General features: G+C 38.2%; 1 protein-coding gene across 1 annotated transcript in view; it reads left to right on the top strand.

Annotated features, from left to right (window-relative positions):
• TfIIFbeta (transcription factor TFIIFbeta) overlaps positions 1-23,667 on the top strand; it is a 189,868-nt gene that overhangs the window by 144,863 nt on the left and 21,338 nt on the right. Inside the window, exon 6 of the mRNA XM_090381266.1 lies at positions 4,209-4,305. Within this exon, the coding sequence (XP_090237392.1) occupies positions 4,209-4,305 (97 nt within the window). The remainder of the gene's footprint in view (positions 1-4,208; positions 4,306-23,667) is intronic.

Below are 23,667 nucleotides of genomic sequence, written 5' to 3'. Positions count from 1 at the left end.
GGGCCTTCTGTTTCTAACCTTCCTTAATGGCATTGACAAGGGGGTACAGTGGAAGTTATCAGTGTTTGAAAATAATTTGCAGGAAAAGTTGATGACCACAATCAGATTATATTGCATCATAATGAACTGACATCAGTATCAAATACAAATAGATATAAAATTTACATGATGTAAAGCTATAGCTAGAAAAGCACACGGTGTCACATCTGTGATTTTTATGATCTTTGCAAGTAGAGTGAAGGATATCATTGTTTCTTTATTTTAGGAGCTGGTTTAGACCACATATAGAATGTTGTGCTCAGGTCTGGGGCCACATCCAAAGAATGGTATAGTGCTTCTAGAAAATTTTAAAGGACAAACAGATTAGGGAGGGGGTGCTAATCGATGTCCACATGAATGGCTCAGGTGTATGTATATAGGATGAAACACTTTGTAACTAGACATTTTAAGTGTGAGGAATGATCTGATTGAAGTGTATAAGACCTTGACAGGGATCAGCAAAATGAATGCAGGTGGTATATTCTCACTGGTGTGAGACACAAGAACCAGGGACCAAAAATAAAATCGTAGCACTAACAGAAAGCTAGATCTCATGGTGGTTTATCTTAGGAGCATGTTGAAGATCATTGGAGTAAATTACTTGCCATGGTAGAGAGTTTGGTAAAGTTCAAAGCAGAATTGGATAATTGATTTTTTGTGATGGGGTTATGCATAATTGAATTCTCCCTCCCACCCCATTTTGGCAGATATAGAGAGACTGCTTCTCTTCATCATTTAGCCATTCTAATACTAAAACTTTTTTTTTTTTTAAGGTTTGTTGATCACATTTTTCTTGGGTGTCTTAACTTCTAGTTTTTAAGAAAAAAATCGTTGTCCATTTAATGAGTTTCTTGTTTCTGAGGAGAAGGATATAAGCCATTTACTGAGTGTTTAGAAAAATAACCAATTTTTCCTTACCACAAATCCCACCTCTTCCGATTCTCTCTCTCTCTCTCTCTCTCTCTCTCTCTCTCTCTCTCTCTCTCTCTCTCTCTCTCTCTCTCTCTCTCTCTCTCTCTCTCAAGTGCTTAATGATTTCTAAATACATAGTCTTATTAAAAATATCTCCTGGTATAAATTCAGATTATGCATTTATAGTCAAAAATAATTGTAGCATGACTTTACTTTTTTTTACCTGTTGATCCTTTTTTTCCTTCTTTTTATAAGTTCAACTCTTGTTTCCATGTGATCTGCTACTAAAAACTTGGAAAAAAAGAAGTTGCTCATCTTTTCATTTTTAAAATATCAGATATATGATGACTTAGTAACTACCATATAATATTCTACCATGTGAGGCTATCTCTTCAGTTCTTATTTAGTGATCAGCCTGTTTAGAAACAAGAAACCATAATGGAGAAACACACACATAAGAATGTCTTCAAAGTGATTATCACCAGTACATTTCAAGCCTTAAGTTTAAAATGGGAAAAAATAAATAAATAATATATATAATTTTAAAAATTAAATAGAAAATAGCTGCTCACTTTTCAAGTTTGCTCATGTTCAACCATATAATGCTTGTGGTTTATCATGATGAGAAGTTTATTTCTGATGTGCAAAATGATGAAATGATAATAAAGATTATTATTTTTATTTTTTTTAGTTATAAATTTATCTATAATAGTACCCCAGAATGGTTACACTGGTAAAGGCTGATTATGAGAGCAAAGACAGGGACAAGGAAGTTTACATGTATGTGTATAAAAAGAAGAAAAGAGCAAATCAGATTAGACCCATTTATAACCTTAAAAATCAGCAAGAAATAATTCAGAATTGTTCACTTTTATTGCCACCTTTATTTTTAATCTGTTGTGAACATGACTGTGAAAAATTGAATATTTTATAATTAAAAAATGTATTTATATAATATACAATAAAATTAAATAGAAAATAGATGCTCACCTTTCACGTTTGCTCATATTTAGTCATATAATGCTTGTGGTTGAGCATGATGAGCACAATGATAAAATAATAATAATGATTATTTTTTTCAGTCATAAGTTTATCTGTAATAGTTCCCCAGAAATGGTTATGCTGTCAAAGGACACATACATGTGTCCTTGACAGCATAATAATTGGCAGGGTCTTGAAGATGCTCCACCTGCTCCTGATTAAAAGTGATAGAGAATAAAAGAGATTTTGGTATTATAATACAGGCAGATATGAAATTCTCTACACATTGCAGACAAACAGCAAGGAGGGCTGACAGTGTTCTTCTGATGATTTATGAAACAGTTGCTTGTGAAGATAAGGAGATTATAATTCTAGTATGTGAGGCAATTATTCGACTGCATTTGGAATACTGTGACCCAGTATGGATGCTACACATAAAAAAAAAAGACAAGCTTATTGTAAAGGTTCAAAGATGGGAAACAGATGTCTGGTAAGATTGACAAAAGAGCATCCATATCAGGTGAGAATATTTGGGCTACAAAACTTGATTGCCAGATACAGATACCTTAGAAGGGATATTACTGAAGTTTTATAAGGCTTTGAGTGATGAAGATATTAAAATTAAGGAAGGTAAAATTTTCGTATGTGGCTTGAACCAGGAGGAATAAAATCTATCTCGGTGGAAAACTATAGAGTGGATTGTAGAACTCATTAACATGCAGTGGCTATTTTTTAGATAAGCTTAATGCTGTAATAAGCTATATGGATTTACTGGAAACACCCTTGCAGAAGTGAACAACGATCATTTCAATAGTCTGCTCTGTTGGCAATCAGCTGCTTACTTTTATGCTAGTTTCTCTTTGTGACTGAATTCTCTTCATGTATTCAAGATATGTTGTCTATAACAAAAAAAAAAAAAAAAAAAAAAAATCTGGAAATTAGAAGCTTGCAATTAAAAAAGGCAGGATATAGTTGTCATATGACAAATTATAATCAGTGGAACTTGATGATTCTTTTGATATAATAAAACATTTATCAAAGCGATTTTATTGTTAATTGCTCAGCAATTTCATTATGCCTGTGTTTCTTGGTTGTCGGCTTCCTATTTCAAAATTTAACCAACAAGATAAAAGAATAAATAGGAATCATACAGTTAATAACATCAATAAGTTAATAATTAATTTAAAAATAGGTATTCAGTGTTGCCTACTGAGCAAGCTACTGTTTTATCAGTTAACTAATTTACTTAGATTTTGATATTTAATTTGACAGTTTGTACTTGTTAAGATTTATTATCTAAAAACTAACAACTTCCAGATCTTATTTACTGTTAAGTTTTAATTGAATAATTCAACACAGATTCCACATATTTGGCAAAATTAAGTAGATTATTGCTTTCTTAAAACAAATATATTCCATAAAAGGTTCTAAAATAGCCAGAAAAGACCATATTTCTTGATGATATTTCACTCTCACTTTCAAGGTCATTATCTAGTCTAGAAAGATGACAATGAGTAATGATAAAGAAATTAATGAAGTTAACCACCCAGGTTTGGTACAAGAGCATTCTGCACCTTAGGCAAACCCTTGAATATGTACCCCTAGTAAGTTTCTTTAAGAGCATGTTCATTCCTTCCTTAGGTAAAGTTTTTTTTTTTTTTTTTTTTTTTTTTTAACTTATGTTAGTTAATTTTATCCATTTGTTCAGAATTTGTGATACTTCCAGATGGTGACATTCTGGGCAACTAGTGGGCAGTGCCAGCCCTGCAACAAACTTATACTGATGACAATAGGCTCACGGATTTTAAATATATGTGAAACCTTCAAAATTATTTAGTTTCAGGTTGTTGTGTTTTTTTTTTTTTTTTTTTTTTGTTTATAGTATGCCTTCTCTCTCTTTCTCTGCTCTTCATGGACTTATGCTATTTAGACCCCTCTTGGTTCAGTTAAATTAACCTGTTACAGGTTACTTTATTTCATTGTCAGTTGAAGTCCTTTGTTATTACTCAGTGGTGAAACTACAGAAGTTCTTTTTTGTGGTATGGTACAACACTGTAATGAAAAAAAAGTAATAAAATTGTTTCACCAACCATTGCAATTGCTAAGCTGATTCAGTAAGTTATATTTTAGTTCTTCCAAACCAAAGTAACCAACAATGCGGTTAACAGTTTTTTAGCTGGTTAGCATTTCTCTACATAATTTTAAATGATGTTCATTTAGAATATACAGTTAAATTCAGAAACTTATGTCTATCATTTCTATTTTATTTTCTTCAGAGAATCAATTCTGAAAGCAAGTCAACCTACACGACTTATAAAGCAGCTGGATAAAGTTGTAACAAGTTATAAACCAGTATCAGATCATAAACACAATGTAAGTATCACTGATTGTTTATTGAACACCCTTCCAAGATTGCTTTGTCACATTTGTTTTTTTATGTGCTGTCTAATCTTCCTAATTTTATAAAATGTAATCTCTAAGTTTGAAAATTATCTATTCACATGAATGTAATATTGGAATGCGACTGCTGATGTATGAACATGAGATAATCCCTTCCCCCTTCTAACAAAGTTATAATATGTATTGCATACTGATTCAGAAAGGCCCATTTTATTGGTCAAAGTAATGTTTATAGTACACATGAAAGAGTGCTTTTAGAACACTCAAATTTGCATTTACTGTATGTATATATACAGTCAGACCTCTCTCTTTAACGAACTTCCATATAGTGAAATTTTCTGTGTAGCGACTTTTTTGATTTCCTCTTGGTCATTACATTGAAAATAGTTTCCCTATAATGAACTGATTCCAAGAGACTTGGGTACGCACTGTTTGTACCTCTGGCCTTTAGGCAATAAAGCTGATGCTGTAGAAAGCAAGAATTAAGAGCCAAAAGGATTAAGCATTAATCCCTTTAGATTTTAATAGCTAAAGGCTTTAATTCCATGAATTAAGAGCTAAAACATTTTACAATTTAATGGTGCCTGTAAAACCCTGCAGGAGGAAACTGGCCAACCACGGTACAGGATAGAAAAAGATGGAGTTTGGGAAGAGGCCTTTGCCCAGTAGAGGGTCAGCAATGTCTAAAAAGAAGTAAAACCTATACAACTTATACACTACTATGCCGAGAAGTCCCACTGGTCAGCTGTCCACAGCCATTGGCAAAGATTAAGACATATTCCCGATGCTCTGGTCAACCTATTTTCTACCATAAGCATCCAATAGAGAATTAGGACAGTGATTTTCCTTTATCTCGGAAATCCATCTGTTGTTTCGAAGAAATGAGTCATCTACACTTTCACTAAATTTCACCTGTCTCTGTTTACATGGTAGATATAAGTGGTCCCTAATTTCAGCTTTGTTTTAACGGCTGTGCAAGTAACCTTCTTCTTCTTCTTCTTTGGTCCTTAGCTGGCAGCTGGGGGAGGCGATTGGCCACGCAACCAGTATGCTGCTGTAGGTGCCGCAGGGTTTCGGACTTGCTCTGTGATGTTCTTAAGAGCTTGTTCCGAATTTCATGCGGTTTCTTGCCTAGTTTCCCCGGTTTCCCGGTTCTGGTCATTTCGGCAGGATGACCACCCTCCTCCTTTCGCAGCCGGGCTTGGGACCGTCCATGGCGGAGTTGCAAGTAACCTTACGTTGTCTAAGAGAAAATCCTTGAGTGTAGTGTGGAAAAAATGGAAATGCTTAATAATGTAGATTGCGGTTTTAAAAAAAAAGAAGGAAATTGCTTTAAAATTTGATGTCCCTGCCAGTAGTGTGTCAGTCATTCGAAAAACCCTGTTTCGATTCTCAAACTCTTTGAGAAACCGGGACCCATTCGAAAGCGTGCAAAATTATGCCTTTGGGAAGATGTAGATGAAGCAATTTTTAAGTGTATGAAGTTGATTAGAGACCAAAACATGCCGATATCAAGGCTATTAACAAAAGAAAAGGCTGTGGAGTACACAACTTTTCTGGGGCACAAAACATTCCAAGCCAGTTCTGGTTGGCTGGACAAATTTAAAGATTGTCATGGCTTACTCGAAAAAGTTATTTCTGATGAAAGTGGAGTTGCAATCGAAGAAGACTATACCAATTGAAAATAAACAAGTTTTGAAAAAAATTATGGAGGATTACGAGTCTAAAGACATATTCAACGTTGATGGAACGAACATGTCTATTTTTTAAATGTTTACCGAACAAGACACTGACTTTTAAATGTGATAAATGCTTAGGTGGTAAAAATAGTAAGGAGAGAATTGCGCTCTTGGTTGCAAATATGGCTGGTAATGAAAAACTGAAGCTTTTGGTAATAGGCAAAAGTAAATAACCCCAATGTTTCAAAGGAATAAAGTCTTTAGAGTTGGACTACTACAAAAAACCTTGAATGACAAGAGAAATATTTGAGCAGTGGATTTTAAATTTCTATAGAAAGACAAAAAAAGAAAACAAAAAAATCACGTTGCTTGTCAACAACTGCCCTGTCCATCTTCACTCGGTAATTTCGAAACTTACAAGTGTGAAGCTTGTTTTCTTCCTTCTGAATAATCTGTCTTAACTACAGGCAAAGGACCAAGGCATTATCAAGAATTTGAAAATGCTCTACCAAGGGCACAACTGAAAAATTATACTGAGAATAGAAACTAACCAACCTATAGATTCTGTTATAGATTTGCAGATGTGCCTATCAAAGTTGGTGAAAGTGTGGAGTCAAGATGTGATGGAAACAACAATTAAGAATTGTTTCGCAAAAGCAGGTTTTGCTAAAATGCTAATTAACAGAGGAATGAATTACTAGAAGACATTGAGCAATGAAGTGGTGAAACCCATGTTTAGTCTCTAGAGCAAAGTTTCCAGCATCCCCCCCCCCCCATACTTCTCCTTCAACCCATGCACCATACTAAGTACTATAGGTTTTGATACCTTTCATGTTTGGGGTTTTCATAAAAAAAAAAAAAAAAAAGTGGTGTTTTGATCAGTGGAAAATTGTTCTTGACGAATTTTTTGGAGTTAATAATGATGCCACACTAGGTAAATATCCGAGTGACTTCAACATTTTAGAGCAGATTTAAAGAACTAGTGACAATATCGATGATGAGTTGGATGAAAATGAGGGCAATATTAAACCTTGCCAACATTTGTTTGGTAGCATTTGAAACTTTGCATTGGAGCCTTCAGTGAGAAGAAAATGTAATAGAAAATATATCTGAGTGTTTAAAGTTTAAACAAATGTGAACATTTTTATGAATGGTGTACAGTAGAATTCAGTGTACAACAAAAAATAACCAAATATTTTACGACATAATTCTTAAAATTGTACTAATAAATTGTGGGCATCATGTAAGTAGTCATTTCTTAATATGTATGTATTAATGAATTGTTTAAAACTGTTAGAAAATTATTCATTCCCACTTCTTTCTCATCTTTTACTATATTTCTGAATTTGCAGTATTTTTCATTGTTGAAAAGGTCATATTTCTTTATAACGAAATTTTTGTATAACAAATTTTTTCAAGGGAATGATCGATTTTATTATATACAGGTCTGATGAGCAAAAAAGATGTGGCTTTTGCTGCATCAACAAAAGAAATTTCATAAGTGTATTTATTAATAAATAAATTAACGTGTATGACCTATTTATCCACCCATATTCTACTCTTTCCATTGCTAGAAGGTGGCAATCCAGCTCTCTTAAATTTTGCTACTTCCAACCTTGACTTTCCAGAGGGGCTTTTATGTTTGTTTCATTGATCAACTGATCAATGAAACAAACTGATTATAAAAACTTCGTGGGACAAGTCTAAAAATCTTTAGCTGGAATTAAAGGTACTTGCTTATGTTTTGTGGCACATGAGGGGTAAGGGGAAGGATTTTTGCTTTTGTAAAGGTGACTACAGTGGTCTCAGTGAGTTCTTAAATTATATACAGTTGGACCAACTGGTGATGTTACCAACAGCAAATTCTAAATAGGAAGCATTCAAGGAATTAATTTTGGATGTTACTAGGCTTTTCATATCAACTAAGAAATACTGTTCAGGGTTTAGGCCTAAATGGATGTCAGATAACCTAATGAGACTCGTGGCAGGGAAGAAAAATGCATTTGACGCATATAAATTATCAGGAGACAGATGCGTATGGTAGATATAAGATAGTATGTAATCAAGTCACAAAGGACATTAGGCAAGCAAAGGCAGATTATGAGAAATCTTTGGCAAACAATGCAAAGAAAACCAGTAAAGGCTTCTTTGCTTATGTAAACTGTAGAAGGAAGGGGATGAATCAGATTGGTCCACTTGACATTGACAGTTCGATTGTTGATGAACCTGCTGAGGTAGCTGACAAACTGAATGAGTATTTTGTATCTACATTCACACATGAGAATGTCTGTAGGGAAGTGGATGCCAGAAGCATATCAAACTCTGGCAGGGAGCTAAATGATTTTGTATTAACTGAGAGCAAAGTTGAGGAGAAATTGTTGAAATTGAACATAAGAAAGGCACCTGGGGTGGATGGGATCTATTCAGCTATATTAAAGTAAGCAAGCAAACATAATTATGAAAGCTTCCTTGGACTCAGGGGAGGTCCCCATTGCCTGGAAATGTGCAGATGTGTTCACAAAGGGGATCAAAGGGTGACATGGGTAATTACAAACCTGTTAGTCTAACTTCTGTTCCAGGGAAAATAATGAGTCACTGGTTAAATAAGCGATGCAGGATCATCTAGACAAGACTGCAGTTATAGTTCAGACACAGCATGAGTTGTTAAGGGGAAGTCTTGTCTGACAAATCTGATTGGATACTATGATGTGGTTACAAAGGAACTGGATGCAAAGAATAATTTTGATATTATATACTTGGGTTTCAGGAACGCTTTTGATACTGTTGCACATGGAAGACTGCTGTATAAGGCCCCGAGTTCCAAGCATTTTAAAGTGATTCTATAGTGTGCTTTTCAGTTATATTTAATTTATTACATTTATAGCGATCTTTTACATTTATAGCAATCTTTATATTTTTTAGCAAAACCTACTTAATAAGTAGGTTTTGCTAAAAGCACCTAGAAAACTATTGGAAAGGAAAGTCACCTTTCTTTTTTTCTTATTCTCAAACTAACCACCAACCCTACTAATTTATAGCCACTGCTTGGTCACTTGGTGGCACTGCTCTTGCCTCCTCGTGGTGGGGCCGGAAACCTGGGAGTTGGAAGCTACACTTCCAGGGCTAAAAAGAGCGAAACATGAGTAGTAAAGTCACTACTTCCCAAGGGACTTCAGAGAAGATCCCACAAAATAGAACTGCTGAAGATCCTGAAACTAATGCCAAAAGGCAAAGGACAGACAGTTCAAAGCCAACACCAACACCCCTATTTCTAATCATTCACTGCACCAAAGAAGAGACATTAGGAAGGAAATCCCCATTTTTTATCCAAAAAGTCTTGGAAGGACTAGCCGGAACACCATAAACGGTCAGATGACTCCGATCTGGGGATTTGTTAGTTGAAACGTCCAGTACCAGATATTCAGGAATTTTACTGAATATATCAAACTTTGGAGGTATACCAGTAGTGGTCACCCCCCCCCCCCCATAACACCTTAAATTCTTCGCAGGGACTAATCTCTGAGTGGGATCTCTTACACTTTACTGAAGAGGAAATCAGCAACGAACTCCAAAATCAAGGAGAGATGGAAATATAATACCTACCAAAACCTTAATACCAACATTTAACACACCAAAATTGGGGCAGTTCAAATATCCTGGATATTTGAACTGCCCCAAGTAAAAGCATATATCCCAAATCCCTTGCACTATTTCAAATGTCAAAAATATGGACAATCACAGACTGTATGTAGAAATACACCGATGTGTGCTAAATGTGGATCCAAAGAACATCAGATTGATGACTGCCCAGCTCTAACTCCAAAGTTCCCAAATTGTAAAGGAGAACATCCTGCCTACTCCAGAACATGTGAAAAATGGAAAAAAGAAAAAGAAATACAAAACAGACCACAATATTACATAGCAAGAAAAATGGTCCAACCAACCATAACCAGTAGACCAATGTACACACAAGTAGTGACTAAATTTAAATCAGTGGAATGTCAAACTTAAATCTCAGTTCCTCCAAATGAATCTTTTTCTCCGCAAGTCAAACACTTATTCCAAGCAAAGCAACAAGATAAACAGAAAACAGTAAACACACTGATCTCAATCCCCTCAGATTCTCCAACCTTGCATCATGAACCTATCTCCAAATTTATGGAATTTTAGAAAACAGGAAAGTTAGATGATGAAGTGTTGGAAATCCATGCTGAAGAAGAAGATATGGATACCGGAAAACCATATTTCCCAAAAGAGAGAGAGAGTAAGGACTGAAAAACAAAAGACAACCACCCAACGAAAACAGCTCAAAGGGCTGAGCAAATAAATAATAGATAAAATTATTCAGTGGAATTGTCGAGGATTATGGACTAATTTTGATGATGTGCAGTATGTGATCGCCCAGTACACACCAATCTGTATCTGTTTCCAGGAAATGTACCTTAAACAACAAGATACCCTGAATATCAGGAACTCACCACCAAATACGGAGGATGCGGAAAGGTCAGGGAATGACCACCGCATATCCTGGAGTAGTAGGGCCTTAGTTGCTAATGCTCCTAAAAACCAAAATAAACAAATATAAACAAACAATATCAGGAACTATTCCATGTACAGAAGAGATCAAATAACTCAGGGTATAACACATGGAGGAGTTGCTATTTTAGCAAATGACAGAATACCAACACAACAGGTGCATATAAATAGCCGATTAGAGGCAGTAGCAATTCATACAGTAGCAAGGTCCCTATTAACCATATGTTCATTATACATTCCACCAGGAGAAGATGTCTCTTTTGAAGACCTAGATGCATTACTACAACAGCTACCTTCCCCAGTCCGTCTGATGGGAGATATGAATGGACAGCCCTTTGTGGGGATGCTTAGACTACAACAGAAGAGGATGTATCATTGAACAATTGCTACAAATCACAACCTCTTACTTCTTAACAGGAATAACCACACTTACTTCCACTTTCCAACTTGGACCACCACAGCTATAGACCTTACCATATGTACTCCTACACTTTACACAGCATTTAATTGGAAAGCTTTCAAGGATCCTCTTGGTAGTGATCATTATCCAGTAATTTCCACACTGATAAGTGAATATCTATATCATATCAGCAGGACTCCTCGCTGGAAAATAGAAAAGGTTAATTGGGAAGCATTTAGGAGGAAAGCAGTTTTCAACACAAATATAATTGATCAGGAAACAGTTGTTGCGTTAGCACATGCCACAGAAACCATGCAAAATGCAGAAGAGCTAATAATCCCAAAGGCTTCATCACGTTTCTCAAACCATCTAAAAACATGGTGGAACAGTGATTGCACTAAAACAAGAAAACAACAAAATAGGGCATGGAACCAATTTCGCAGATACCCCACCACAGACAGTCTGATTCGGTAAAAAAATACGAGCTATAGTGTGATTCACTAGGAAGCAGAGCTGAAGAGCAACGTGTATCAAATTCACATCTACAATAAACAAAACAGCACATATAGTCTGGAATAAAATAAGAAAAATGACAGGTAAATATAGAAATAGGCCATAGAATTAGTTTGACTGAACCTACCGTTATTGCAAATACATTAGGTGAGACCTTTGCAAAATTATCAGTGAAAGCTTTATACCATCCAGAATTTCTGATCCAAAAAGAAAAAGCATAAGGTTAAATTTAAATCAAAAGGTAATGAGTCCTACAATCAACCATTCACAATAAATGAACTGCATACAGTTTTGTTCATGGCCAGGCCAAGTGCAGTAGGCCCAGACAGTGTACATTATGATATGATCAAGCATGTTAACAAGACTGAATTAAAAAATCTATTGAAACTGCATAACAGAATATTCCAAGCAAAATTTTTTTCCAAACACATGGCACCATGCAATAGCTTTCCCTAAATCTGACAAAAACCTAACAAATTCATGCAACTATCGACCAATAGCCCTCACCGTTTAGGAAAATTACTAGAAAAAATTATAAATAAGAGATTGATATGGTATTTAGAGGAAAATAACATCTACACAAATACAGTGTGATTTTAGATGTTACAGGTCTATACTAGACCACTTAGTTAGGATAGAAACCAACATCAGAAATGCATTTATCAGATCACAACATATGGTTACAGTATTTTTTGACATTGAAAAAGCTTACAATACCACTTGGAGATATGGGATCCTAAGAGATATGTGTCATGCCAGAGGCAATCTTCCTATGGTTATCCAGAACTTCCTTATGAACAGAACCTTCCAAGTCAAAATACAGACTTCTTTCTCCAAAATCTACCAACAAGAAGAAGGCATCCCACAGGGCTCAGTCTTGAGTGCCACTTTGTTTGCCATAAAAATTAATTCAATCACAAATCAACTCCCTCCTTTAGTTTCACATGCACTTTATATTGATGACTTTAGTATCTCTAGTCAGTCACAGAACACCAGAACTATCGAGAGGCAGTCGCAATGCGCAATTAACAATATAAGTAAGTGGGCACTAGGTAACAGTTTCAGACCCAACACAAAAAACAATGTGTACATTTTTGTCTCAAAAGAAATCTTTCTTGGACTAATCTTAGATAAAAAAAAAAACTCACATTGGTGGAGCACATCCAGGAGCTATGTAAAAGCTGTACAAAACACCTGAACATACTTAAAATCCTTTCATCAACAGCATGGGGAGCAGACAGATATTCCTTATTAAACCTATACAAAGCACTAATTAGATCAAAGTATAGGATTCAGCACAGAGAATAGCTCCGAAATGGCTGGACCCAATTCATGATAATGCACTGCGTATAGCTACTGGCGCCTATCGTACATCTCCCATATATAGTCTTTATGCTGAAGCCAACGAACCACCTTTAACTCTTAGGTGACAACAACTGACATTGAATTATACATTTAAAATAAAATCTATGCATGTACGCCCTACTTGGGAGACCCTCTTTGATCCATATTGCAGAAATATCTACCAGAATCACCAACAAGCAAATCAACCCCTGGGAATTAGAATGCAAGACTTTTTAGCAGTACATAACCTTAATATAGACAGTGTAGCACACCTGCCAGTTCATACTCCTCCACCATGGGATTCACATATCCCAATATGCAACTTCTTTCAGAAATGGAATAAAAAAAAATAGAATAAAAAAGTGATACCTGCAATAATCTTCCAACAGTTACGTGCAGCGCACAGAAAATTTATTTTCTGACTATATTCCAATATACACTGTTCGAAAACAGACACTTTAGTGGGAGCAGCAGCTGTATTCCCAGATGTTACTTTAATGTAACAGCTACCTAAAGAGTGCGCTTTTTGTCAATTAACGATGAAGAGACACAATATGGCCTTAGTAGCCCCTTGTGTCGTTAAACCGAACAACAACAACCGAAAGAGTGCAGTGTATATACAGTAGAATTATACGCAATAAAAATAGCCTTAACTCATTTACAGGATAAGCATTGCACGAGAAGTGTAATATATACAGATTCCTTGTGTTCCTTACAATCCATGCAAAACATAGGTACACCCAAATGCACAATTCTTTGGCACATATGACAAATACTAACAGACTGCACCAGAAATTAACAGGGTACACTTTTCTGCTGGATCCCAGAACTACAGGGATTGCTGGAAATGAAGAAGTAGAGAAGCCATACTACAGAGTGGAAAAGATATATCAGTGCTGTATTCCGATTACAAGCCTGCGATATGGCGTACTTGCCAGTTGCAATGGCAAGAAACTTGGAATCAGCAAACAAATTATATTGAATAAAGCCGAATGTTGAAAACTGGATTTCTATCACACAAAGGTCAAGAAAAGAAGAAACAGCACGGGCCAGACTAAGAATCGGCCATACCCATATTACACACTCTTTCTTGTTGCGAGCAGAAGAATCACCATGATGCCAGACCTGTGACACTATCCAATCAGTTCAACACATATTAATAGACTGTCCTACATATGCAAATGAACATAAACAAGCCTTCAAAGATATTTATAGGACACATCACACCATTACCCTAATGGACCTCTTGAATGATAGACATGACTTCACAGATGTTTTCAACTTCCTTAAAGCTATTAATTTATACCACCTCCTCTAAAGAAGTAAACATAATCAACAGACTAACCCAATGAAGTAAGAATCAAGTTAAAAGGAACAATTTAAAAGCAAAGTAAACACCTTTGAAACACATTGCACCATGTGAACTGGCACATTATGACCCACATAGTCCATGTGCTACTAAACCTCAATACAAACTGCTGTACAAATGGGAGCAGTATGGCATTAATTAAGAGCAAGTTGCTACAATGGATAAAACGGATGTTTGAGTGGGAGAAAACAGAGAATGGTTATCAATGGACACTGCTCTTCTTGGATTAATGTTATTAGTGGAGTCCCCCAGGGTTCAGTGTTGGGCCCATTGTTGTTTTCAGTATTTATCAGTGATATCGATGTGGTATATCAGGGTTAATGTTGAAGTTTGCAGACGATACGAAGGTTGGCAGGATTGTTAATGACAGTAATGATAGTATGCCGTTGCAACAGGATCTGAAAAAATTGAGCAGATGGGCTGTAAGGTGACAACTGAAGTTTAGCATTGACAAATGTAAAGTACCGCATTTGGTAGCAGTAATCCCAGAGTAACGTATCAACTGTGTGGTACTACACTCAGGGTAGTGGAGAATAAAAAGGACATGGGGGTAATTGTGCAATCAGATATGAAGTTTTCTGAGCCGTGCAAAAAGGCTGCAAGAGTAGCTCATGGTATCTTGTCAATGATATACAGGAATTTTGCTAGCAGGGATAAGGGGGTGATTGTCCCCTTGTATAAGGCAATGGTCAAGCCACACCTTGAGTACTATATACAGGTCTGGAGGCCTCATTTTAGGAAAGATGTAGAGCTGCTGGAATGGATACAGAGAAGGACAATGAGATTGGCGAGTGGAACAAAGGGTTGGTGTTACCAAGAAAGGCTTAAGTTCTGCAAAGTGTAGCTTCTGGAGACTAGGCACGTGTGTAGTGATCTAATTTAGGTGTATAAAGGCCTTGAATGGATTGAGCAAGCTCAATGCTAATGGGATTCTTCCTCTTGCTCAGATTACTCACCAGAGGGGACATAAATTCAAATTGAGGAAAAACAATTGTAGAATAGATGTGTGAAAAGTTGCCTTTAGCCAGCAGGTGGCTGATAGTTGAAACAAACTTCCATTTGTTGGAGTGGACATCAGCAACTTAAAATAAGTTCAAGACAGAACTAGACAAACATTTGGAGTGAATGAATGGGTGAAATGGGAAGGTTTTTTTTTTTTTTTTTTTTTTTTGACTGATTCTATATAAGCTTGCTGTCTTGCATCATATACTACCATAAGTACAGCACACTATTCCCAAACAAGCAATCTTGCATCATGTGCTTATGCTAATGAATTAATGCCAGTACATTTCAGTTTATTATGTATATTTTCGCAAATTTACATTTTTACTTGTTTTTTAAAATCCAAGAATTTTTTATCTTCATAACACAAAAACAGCTCATGGAATTCAATGATAATGTTTTCAGGTTTACTTTTCAAGTTTTTTAAAATAAACTTTTTCAATTTTCACATTGTTAGAAGAAATGTACTTCCATATAAGTACTATCTACAAATAAGCCAATTTGCAGTACAGTAATACCAGCAGTGACTGCACCCAGATTGTACCAAAAATAGTGACAAGTCACCTGCAGATTACCAACTTTCTTTTTAATTTCTGGAAAACATTTTTTGCATTCTTCTGGGAAAATAAAAATTCTTCATCTCTTCTGAATGGATTACAATTTATGCAAGTTTTTTTTTTATTTGTTATTGTTATTATTAAAATAAAATAAATTAAAAAAAGAAAAACTTTAGACAAAATATAAAGAAATCTATTTGACTTCCATCTTTCAGTTTGAAAGACTGTTAAGTGCACATGTATGCATAAACCATCCAGGTAAAACATTATGACCACCTATCTGATAGTGAGTATGTTTTCCTCTGTTGTTGTTTGTTATTTAGGAGCATTAGCAGCTAAGGCCATATTGCTCTGGGATATGCAGTGGTCATTCCCTGACCTTTCCGCATCCTCCGTATTTGGTGGTGACGGGCTCGAACCCCGCTCTAATCAAGAAGCGTGTGCTCCTTCCCACCTGGCTACGGAGGCACCTTGTTTTCCTCTTGCTGCAAGTACTACCACCATGCAGTGATGCATGGACTCTGTGAGGCAAGGCCTTTGAATGTTGCAGATGTGTTATATCGTGTTGCCAGGATTGCATCCTCTAAGTCTGGGATACTGTGATTCAGAAAGATAGTCCATGATTGGAAGATCCAAATGTTGCATCTCTCGATCCACGTAATCCTAGAAATATTTTATAAGATTCATATCCAGAAAATTTGGACCTAGGTAGCACCAGAAGTCACTTTCATGTTCAGCAAACCACTATGGAAGAATACCAGCAACAAGGCAGAACACATTATCCTGTTGAAACACACCTGTGCCACCCAGGAAAGCAATCATCATGAAGGTTGTACCCGATCAGCCACAGTTGATAGCTTGTAGCATTCAGAATGATGTCTAGAGCAGTAGTGTGCAAACTGTGGGACAGACCCCCAGAGGGGTCGCTGAAATTTTTAAATAAATTTGTTTTTGTGTATATTAAAGCTAAAAACCTGTTGTTAAAATTACTTTTTCAATACTGTAGGTGAGAGCCCTTGCTTCTCCAATTAAGTCTGAGATACGAATGACCTCTACAGCTTACTACATCAGGGGACCCCTCAACGTGGGCACCTGTACGTGGTGAGGGGACCTCCCAGTGACGCTGCTGGACTTCCAGACTAGCATCACTGGGATCCAACGCCCACAGCCTAGGTTCCGGGCTTACATCAATGGAATCCGGCGTGTTTGCCGTGCGCTGTGACCCGTGGAAATTCGGAAAGGGGAATCCTGGTGGTTGAGGGGGCCCAGCTCCAATACACCACTTTGGCCCCTGCTTTGACAAGACGGGTGGTCCTGGAAGGCCCGGCTAGGATCAATCGGCTAGTAGGTTCGCCTGCGAGGGTCAACCATGTCAATACCATGCCCCTACCCTCATGGTCCGAGGGACAGGATTCAGGCTGGCGGCGGTGCGGATATAGTGTCTGGGTAGCCCTGGCGTCCCACTCCCGAGCACATTTATTGCATGCCGGGTAGTGGGCGTCCCTTTGGGCTCCGTGGTGGGTGGGGAGCCCGGGCACTGAACAATTTAAAATTTCTATGAATCCTGATAAACTTATTTCTTCAGGGGCCCCAACCCGGTCCCTATCTGAAAATACAGACGGAGAGGCAGATATTATTGCGAAAAAGAGACAGCGAACTGAAACATCATCATCAGGGCCTGTCCCAAGATTTTTAATTATTCACTCGACGAATGAAAAACCGATTGGCAAAATGTCACCCTTTTTTATACAGAAAGGGTTAGATGGGTTAGTAGGGTCACCCAAATCAGTTAAGAGGCTCCGTTCTGGAGACCTCTTAATTGAAACCAAAACTGACAGGCAGTCTGAGCAGCTACTCCGTGCAACATCAATCGGAGGAACACCCATAACAGTAACACTAAACTCATCGAGAGGTGTCATTTCGGAATGGGACCTTCTCGACGTAACCGAGGAGGAAATCTGCTTGGAACTGAAACCTCAGGGAGTTATAGCCGTCAAGAGAATTAGTGCGCGTAGGGATGGGAAACTTGTTAAAACCAGGAGTGTTATCCTGACTTTTAACTCTCCCAAACCTCCTGATGAGATTAAAGCTGGATACATCAACTGTTCAGTGCGTCCGTACGTTCCGAACCCTTTACGGTGTTTTAAATGCCAGAAGTACGGACATTCTCAAATGGCCTGCCGTGGAGTCCTTGCGTGCGCCCGCTGCGGTGCAAAGGACCACGAAACAACAGCATGTTCAGCCGCAAAACCCACCTGTATTAACTGTGAGGGAGAACACCCGGCCTACTCACGAGCATGCCAGAGGTGGAAAGAAGAAAAAGAAATACAACGGCTAAAGGCAGAGCTAAACATATCGTACCAGGAGGCAAGGAAAGCGGTGAAACCGCTCAACATCAACAAACCTACCTACGCCCAGAAGGTAGCAGGGAGATGTTCCATCGGAACACAGACCGACATGTCCATCCCTCCAAAAGATTCATTTACGCCCATCGCATGTTATCTTTTAAGCTCCCAAAAACCTGTACAGAAGGACCAATCAGCTGCCACTCCGATATCTGTACCTCCTAATGCTCCAGAAGTACCAAAGGCAATCACCAAAGAAAAAAATAAGAAAGGTGAAGTACCTCCTACTACCCAAGAAAACATGGAGGTCGAGCAGAAGGAGGTACACGAAGATTCAGTTTTGGAGCTCTTTGCTGAGGAGGAAATGGACACTGGTCAGCGTCCGTACTTCCCCAGGAAGAATAAAACCAAAACTGAAAAAGGTAAGCCCTCAGCACCTCGGAAGCCGCCTGATGGACCCACCAAGCCAAAATAATGGCTAAATTCCTACAATGGAATTGTCGTGGATTCCGGCAAAATACTGATGACATCAAGGCCCTCCTGCAAAAGCACGAGCCAGTTTGCTTTTGCTTGCAGGAGACTTATCTGAAGGCAAATGATGATCCCACCATGCACAACATCGCAATTTTTCGAAAGGATAGAATTGCGGATGGTCTTGCTCATGGAGGAGTGGCTATCCTTGTGGGCAACCAGACCCCAGTTCAGCCATTGCAAATTACAACCAGCATAGAGGCTGTTGCAATTCGCCTTTCAGTGGGATTTTTATTAACCGTCTGTTCTATTTATTTGCCACCTGGGACTGACATCTCCCAGGAAGACCTTGATGATCTTGTAACGCAGTTGCCTCCCCCTTTCTTACTTCTCGGGGATTTTAATGGACATAACACCCTGTGGGGTAGTGCTAACCTTAATGCAAGGGGACGAGTCATAGAGCACACGCTCAATGACAATGACCTTTCCCTTCTAAATACTGGAACAAACACCTTCTTCCACATGCCTACCCGTACCTTTTCTGCCATTGATCTCTCTATCTGCTCCCCTTCTCTACTCCCCTCACTCACCTGGGAAGTGGAGGAGAACCCATTCGGAAGTGATCACTTCCCTGTGATAACCTCGCTACACAGCGGGAGACCATGTCTCCCCTTCAGGTTACCACGGTGGAAAATTGATCAGGCTGACTGGACTGCCTTCCAACATCAGGCAAATTTCCACCTAAATACAGTCAGTCAGGAGCCTATCAATGATGCAGTAACGTACATCACAGAGGTTATGGTCCAAGCAGCTGCGAATGCTGTTCCAAAAACATCTGCCCGGTTTCCACCATTTCCCAAACCTTGGTGGAATTCCCAATGCACAGCAGCAAAAAAGGCTCAAAACAAAGCGTGGGGGATATTCCGCCGATATCCTACCACGAACAACCTTATAGCGTTTAAACGTGCACGAGCCAAAGCACGCTACATCCGCCGTCAGAGTCAAAGGGAATCGTGGATCCGCTTTACATCATCTATTACCCAGTCTACCAACTCTAAGGTAGTCTGGGATAAAATCCGGAAAATGAAGGGAAAACATACATCCCACCCTACTTCAATCCTAGATTATAATGGATGCGCTATTGCAGATCAAACTGCAATAGCCAACTCTCTTGGGGAAACATTCTCTAACATCTGTGCAACATCTTCGTATTCCCCAGAGTTCCTGGTCCTGAAACATAAAATAGAAAAACAGGCACTTAATTTTAAGTGTAAGAGTGACTGTCCCTATAACGGGGAATTCACTATGCACGAACTGAAAAGAGCCCTCACTCTTTCCAAAGCAAGTGCTGTTGGACCAGATGGCATCCATTATGAAATGATTAAACATCTTTCACCAAAATCTATGGATTATCTGCTCACTCTGTATAACAGAATCTTTATCGAAGGGCAGTTTCCGGATTCCTGGCGCAAGGCAACCATTCTTGCTTTTGCTAAGCCAGGAAAGGATCCAAAAGTCACTAGAAATTATCGTCCCATTGCTCTGACTAGCTGTTTGTGCAAAATCCTGGAGAGAATGGTTAATTCTCGTTTAATCTGGTATTTAGAATCAAATGACCTTCTCTCCAACATCCAGTGCGGCTTCCGAAGGAACCAGTCCACTTTGGACCATCTTATTAGACTGGAAACATCCATCCGGGATGCTTTCCTAAAACGCGAACACTTGGTGTCGGTGTTCTTTGACATGGAGAAAGCGTATGACACAGCTTGGAGATTTGGCATATTAAAAGATTTGCACAGCCTAGGCCTTAGAGGGCATCTTCCTGTGTTTATTCAAAACTTTTTAGCCAATCGATCTTTCCAAGTTCGTGTGGGATTCTCACTCTCTCGTTCCTTTAGCCAAGAGGAGGGAGTACCACAAGGATCAGTTTTAAGTGTGACGCTTTTCGCCATCAAAATAAACTCCATCACAGAACAACTTCCTCCAACTGTAAACAGTGCCCTCTATGTTGATGACTTCAGCATTTTTTGTCAGTCATGCAACATGAGGGTTATTGAAAGACAACTGCAGAAAGCCGTTGATCGACTCAATTCCTGGGCGCTTGCTAATGGCTTCAGGTTCTCGCCGGAGAAGACTGTTTGCGTACATTTTTGTCGTAAGCGTAATCTTATCCTGAACCTGAGTTAATGCTCGGACAAAATGCTATTCCAGTAGTGTCAAGCACAAAATTCTTGGGACTTGTGTTTGACAAAAAGTTGACATTCCTTGAACATATTCGTCAACTTCGTACAAAGTGCACGAAGGGACTAAATATTCTTCGCTCTCTCTCCTCTACCCGTTGGGGAGCAGATAGGTGCACCCTACTATGTATTTATCGTGCACTTGTACGATCCAAATTGGACTACGGGACCCAGGTATACTCCTCAGCTAGAGACAGTGTCCTTCGATGGTTGGATCCCGTCCACCATCAGGCTATCCGTATCGCTACTGGAGCATTTCGAACATCTCTTGTCCAGAGTTTATACGTCGAAGCAAACGAACCACCGTTATCCCTTCGACGTAAGCAGTTGTCTTTAAGCTATGCTTTAAAGCTGAAATCCCTGCCAGACCATCCTACGTGGACATCCGTTTTTGAGCCACGTTGGGAAAACTTGTACAATACCCGCCAGACTGCCAACCGACCTTTTGGCATTCGTGTCCAAGAGCTACTAAGAGAGTTTAACATCATGGTAGACAAAGTTGTACAAACACCAAAAGAGACTCTTCCACCCTGGCATGCTCATACTCCATTGTGCGACTTCTCCCTTAAGAAATGGATAAAATCTGAGACCTCGTCATCTGTCTACCATCAGCTCTTTTCCGCACACTGAGCTGAGTATTCCGACTTCCTGCCCGTCTACACAGACGGCTCGAAGTCTGAATCGTGTGTAGGATCTGCTACTGTCTTTCGGGACACTATAATATCTCAGCAGATTCTTCCTGAATTCAGTATATACACTGCAGAGCTGTATGCTATAGAGTTAGCCTTGGATCACATTCGAACTTCTCAATGCCAAAGGTCAATAATATATTCTGATTCTTTGAGTGTATTACAGGCTTTATTATCTTTGAGACACAGCTGTCATCCAGTTCTCTCTCGGGTTCAGCAGAAGATATATTCTCTTCATAAATACAAATTTGATATCCGCTTCTGCTGGATTCCTAGCCACATTGGGATAAAGGGAAATGATTTGGCTGACACTGCAGCCAAATCAGCAGCTCCCACAAACAATCGTTGCCTGTCAGTCCCCTATACAGACTACAAATTGGGTCCACTTGACTTGAGTGTCACCCGAATATCAGTTCCATCAGCGTTTTAGACTCCCAAGTAGCAAGTACAGCATGTCTGGCATATCTGAGAGAATGTCTGTGACAACCTCAAGGACCTTGCTTGATTGTTTATGAATCAAAAATGGCTTGGAAAACTTAGCTACCTTGTTGATATATTTCATAAACTTAATGATTTAAATTTAAGCTTTCAAAGGACAGGGAAGAAATACAGTGGATTCCGGTTAATCAGGGCAGCCGTTTATTTGGGGCAAATCTTAAAAAACCGAAACCAATCGAGAAAATAACCAGGGCTTACTTTGCTTAAATGGGACAGCATGCCATTTAATCGGAGCAGGAGACCGCAGCACTGGTGATTACCCTACGATTGTCTCCGACGGTACCACGTGGTTCGGTCGAAATTCTGGAGGTCACAACCATAAAACAATAAAAATAATTAGCAGCCACCTGTTTATTGGGCTTTTCTGTTAGTGAAAGTTATCATAAACGGACAGTAAACTCGATCTTACTGAATTTGCGATAATACCGACAGCTGGAATTCTGTGAGTTATTATGGTGAAATGTGTTTAAACTTCCATGAAATTTTCAATCATATAAAAAAAATTAATTTTCATATCTTCTCTTCATTCCTGTTTTTAAAGCTTTGTAACTCGTTACTCCGTTCTCACTTGCGCGTATTATGTTACTTGCAATTTGTGTGTGCCGTGTTCTTTGTTATTGATTGCTTATCTTTTATCTTTTTACTGTTTTAAATTTTAACTCCCACCCACAAAGGTCAGTGAACAGAAATGTCAACTAGTTAGTATGTACATATTACAGTACGTATTAATTATTCCGATTATCACGTATATTCTTCCGATTTTCACGTATCATTTAATTTTTTAATTGGTAAGGTAATAAGGGGTAAATTTGTGCTTAATATATCTTTACTTTTATAGCCTGTGGATAATGTTACTCCTATTTTTGCTATTAATATCTCTGTTTAATAGAATTAAAATTCAGTTCACAAACGTGATCACAATGACCGGCGCTTACTGCACATCGTATAGTGAATGGTACTTTACTATGTTGAGTTCGTCGTAACATGATTTGATTGTACAGTGAACCAATTGTAAAGGGGTGGGGGCTACATTGTATTTTTAACTATTGATGTGAAATTTCGGATAATTGGGGCAGCCGCTTAATCGGGCCAAAATGCACTAGTCCCGATGTGTCCCAAATAACCGGAATAGACTGTATATTAATACTCAGTGATAAAATAGAAACTTTCAAAGATAATCTTAACCTTTGGACAACTGAATTTGAGCATAATAATACCGAAATATTCCCATGCTTTTCTGATTTTGTTAATAGCAATAATATTGACATTTTACAATTTAGGGATATCATTTCCACCCACCTAAAAATGCAAATTAAGAATTTTTCAAAACGATTTAATGTATCTCCAGAAGAAAAAAAAGTTCTATTGGATTCGTGATCCCTTTGCTTTTGAAATTTCTTCATGTCCCAAAATTACCATTGAGCAAAAGGAAGATCTTATCAACCTGTTGTATTATGTGCTCATTTCAAGACTACTTATGAAAAATTTTGGCTTTCGCTTCGAGACGAGTATCCAGAATTATCGAAAATGCCGATAAAAGCATTCCTACCTTTCAGATCTACATATTTATGTGAGGTTTGTTTCTCAAAATTAACAGCTATAAAAACAAAACAGCGTTCTAGACTTGATTCAGATGACATGAGATCAGCAATTTCAAATATTGCGTCCAAATATTATCAGTTATCCAGGCTC

This window comes from Mastigoproctus giganteus, chromosome 9, assembly GCF_048544385.1.
Source record: "Mastigoproctus giganteus isolate SK-2022 chromosome 9, ASM4854438v1, whole genome shotgun sequence".
Classification (NCBI taxonomy): domain Eukaryota; kingdom Metazoa; phylum Arthropoda; class Arachnida; order Uropygi; family Thelyphonidae; genus Mastigoproctus; species Mastigoproctus giganteus.
This window is presented reverse-complemented; position numbering and strand designations above follow the sequence as displayed.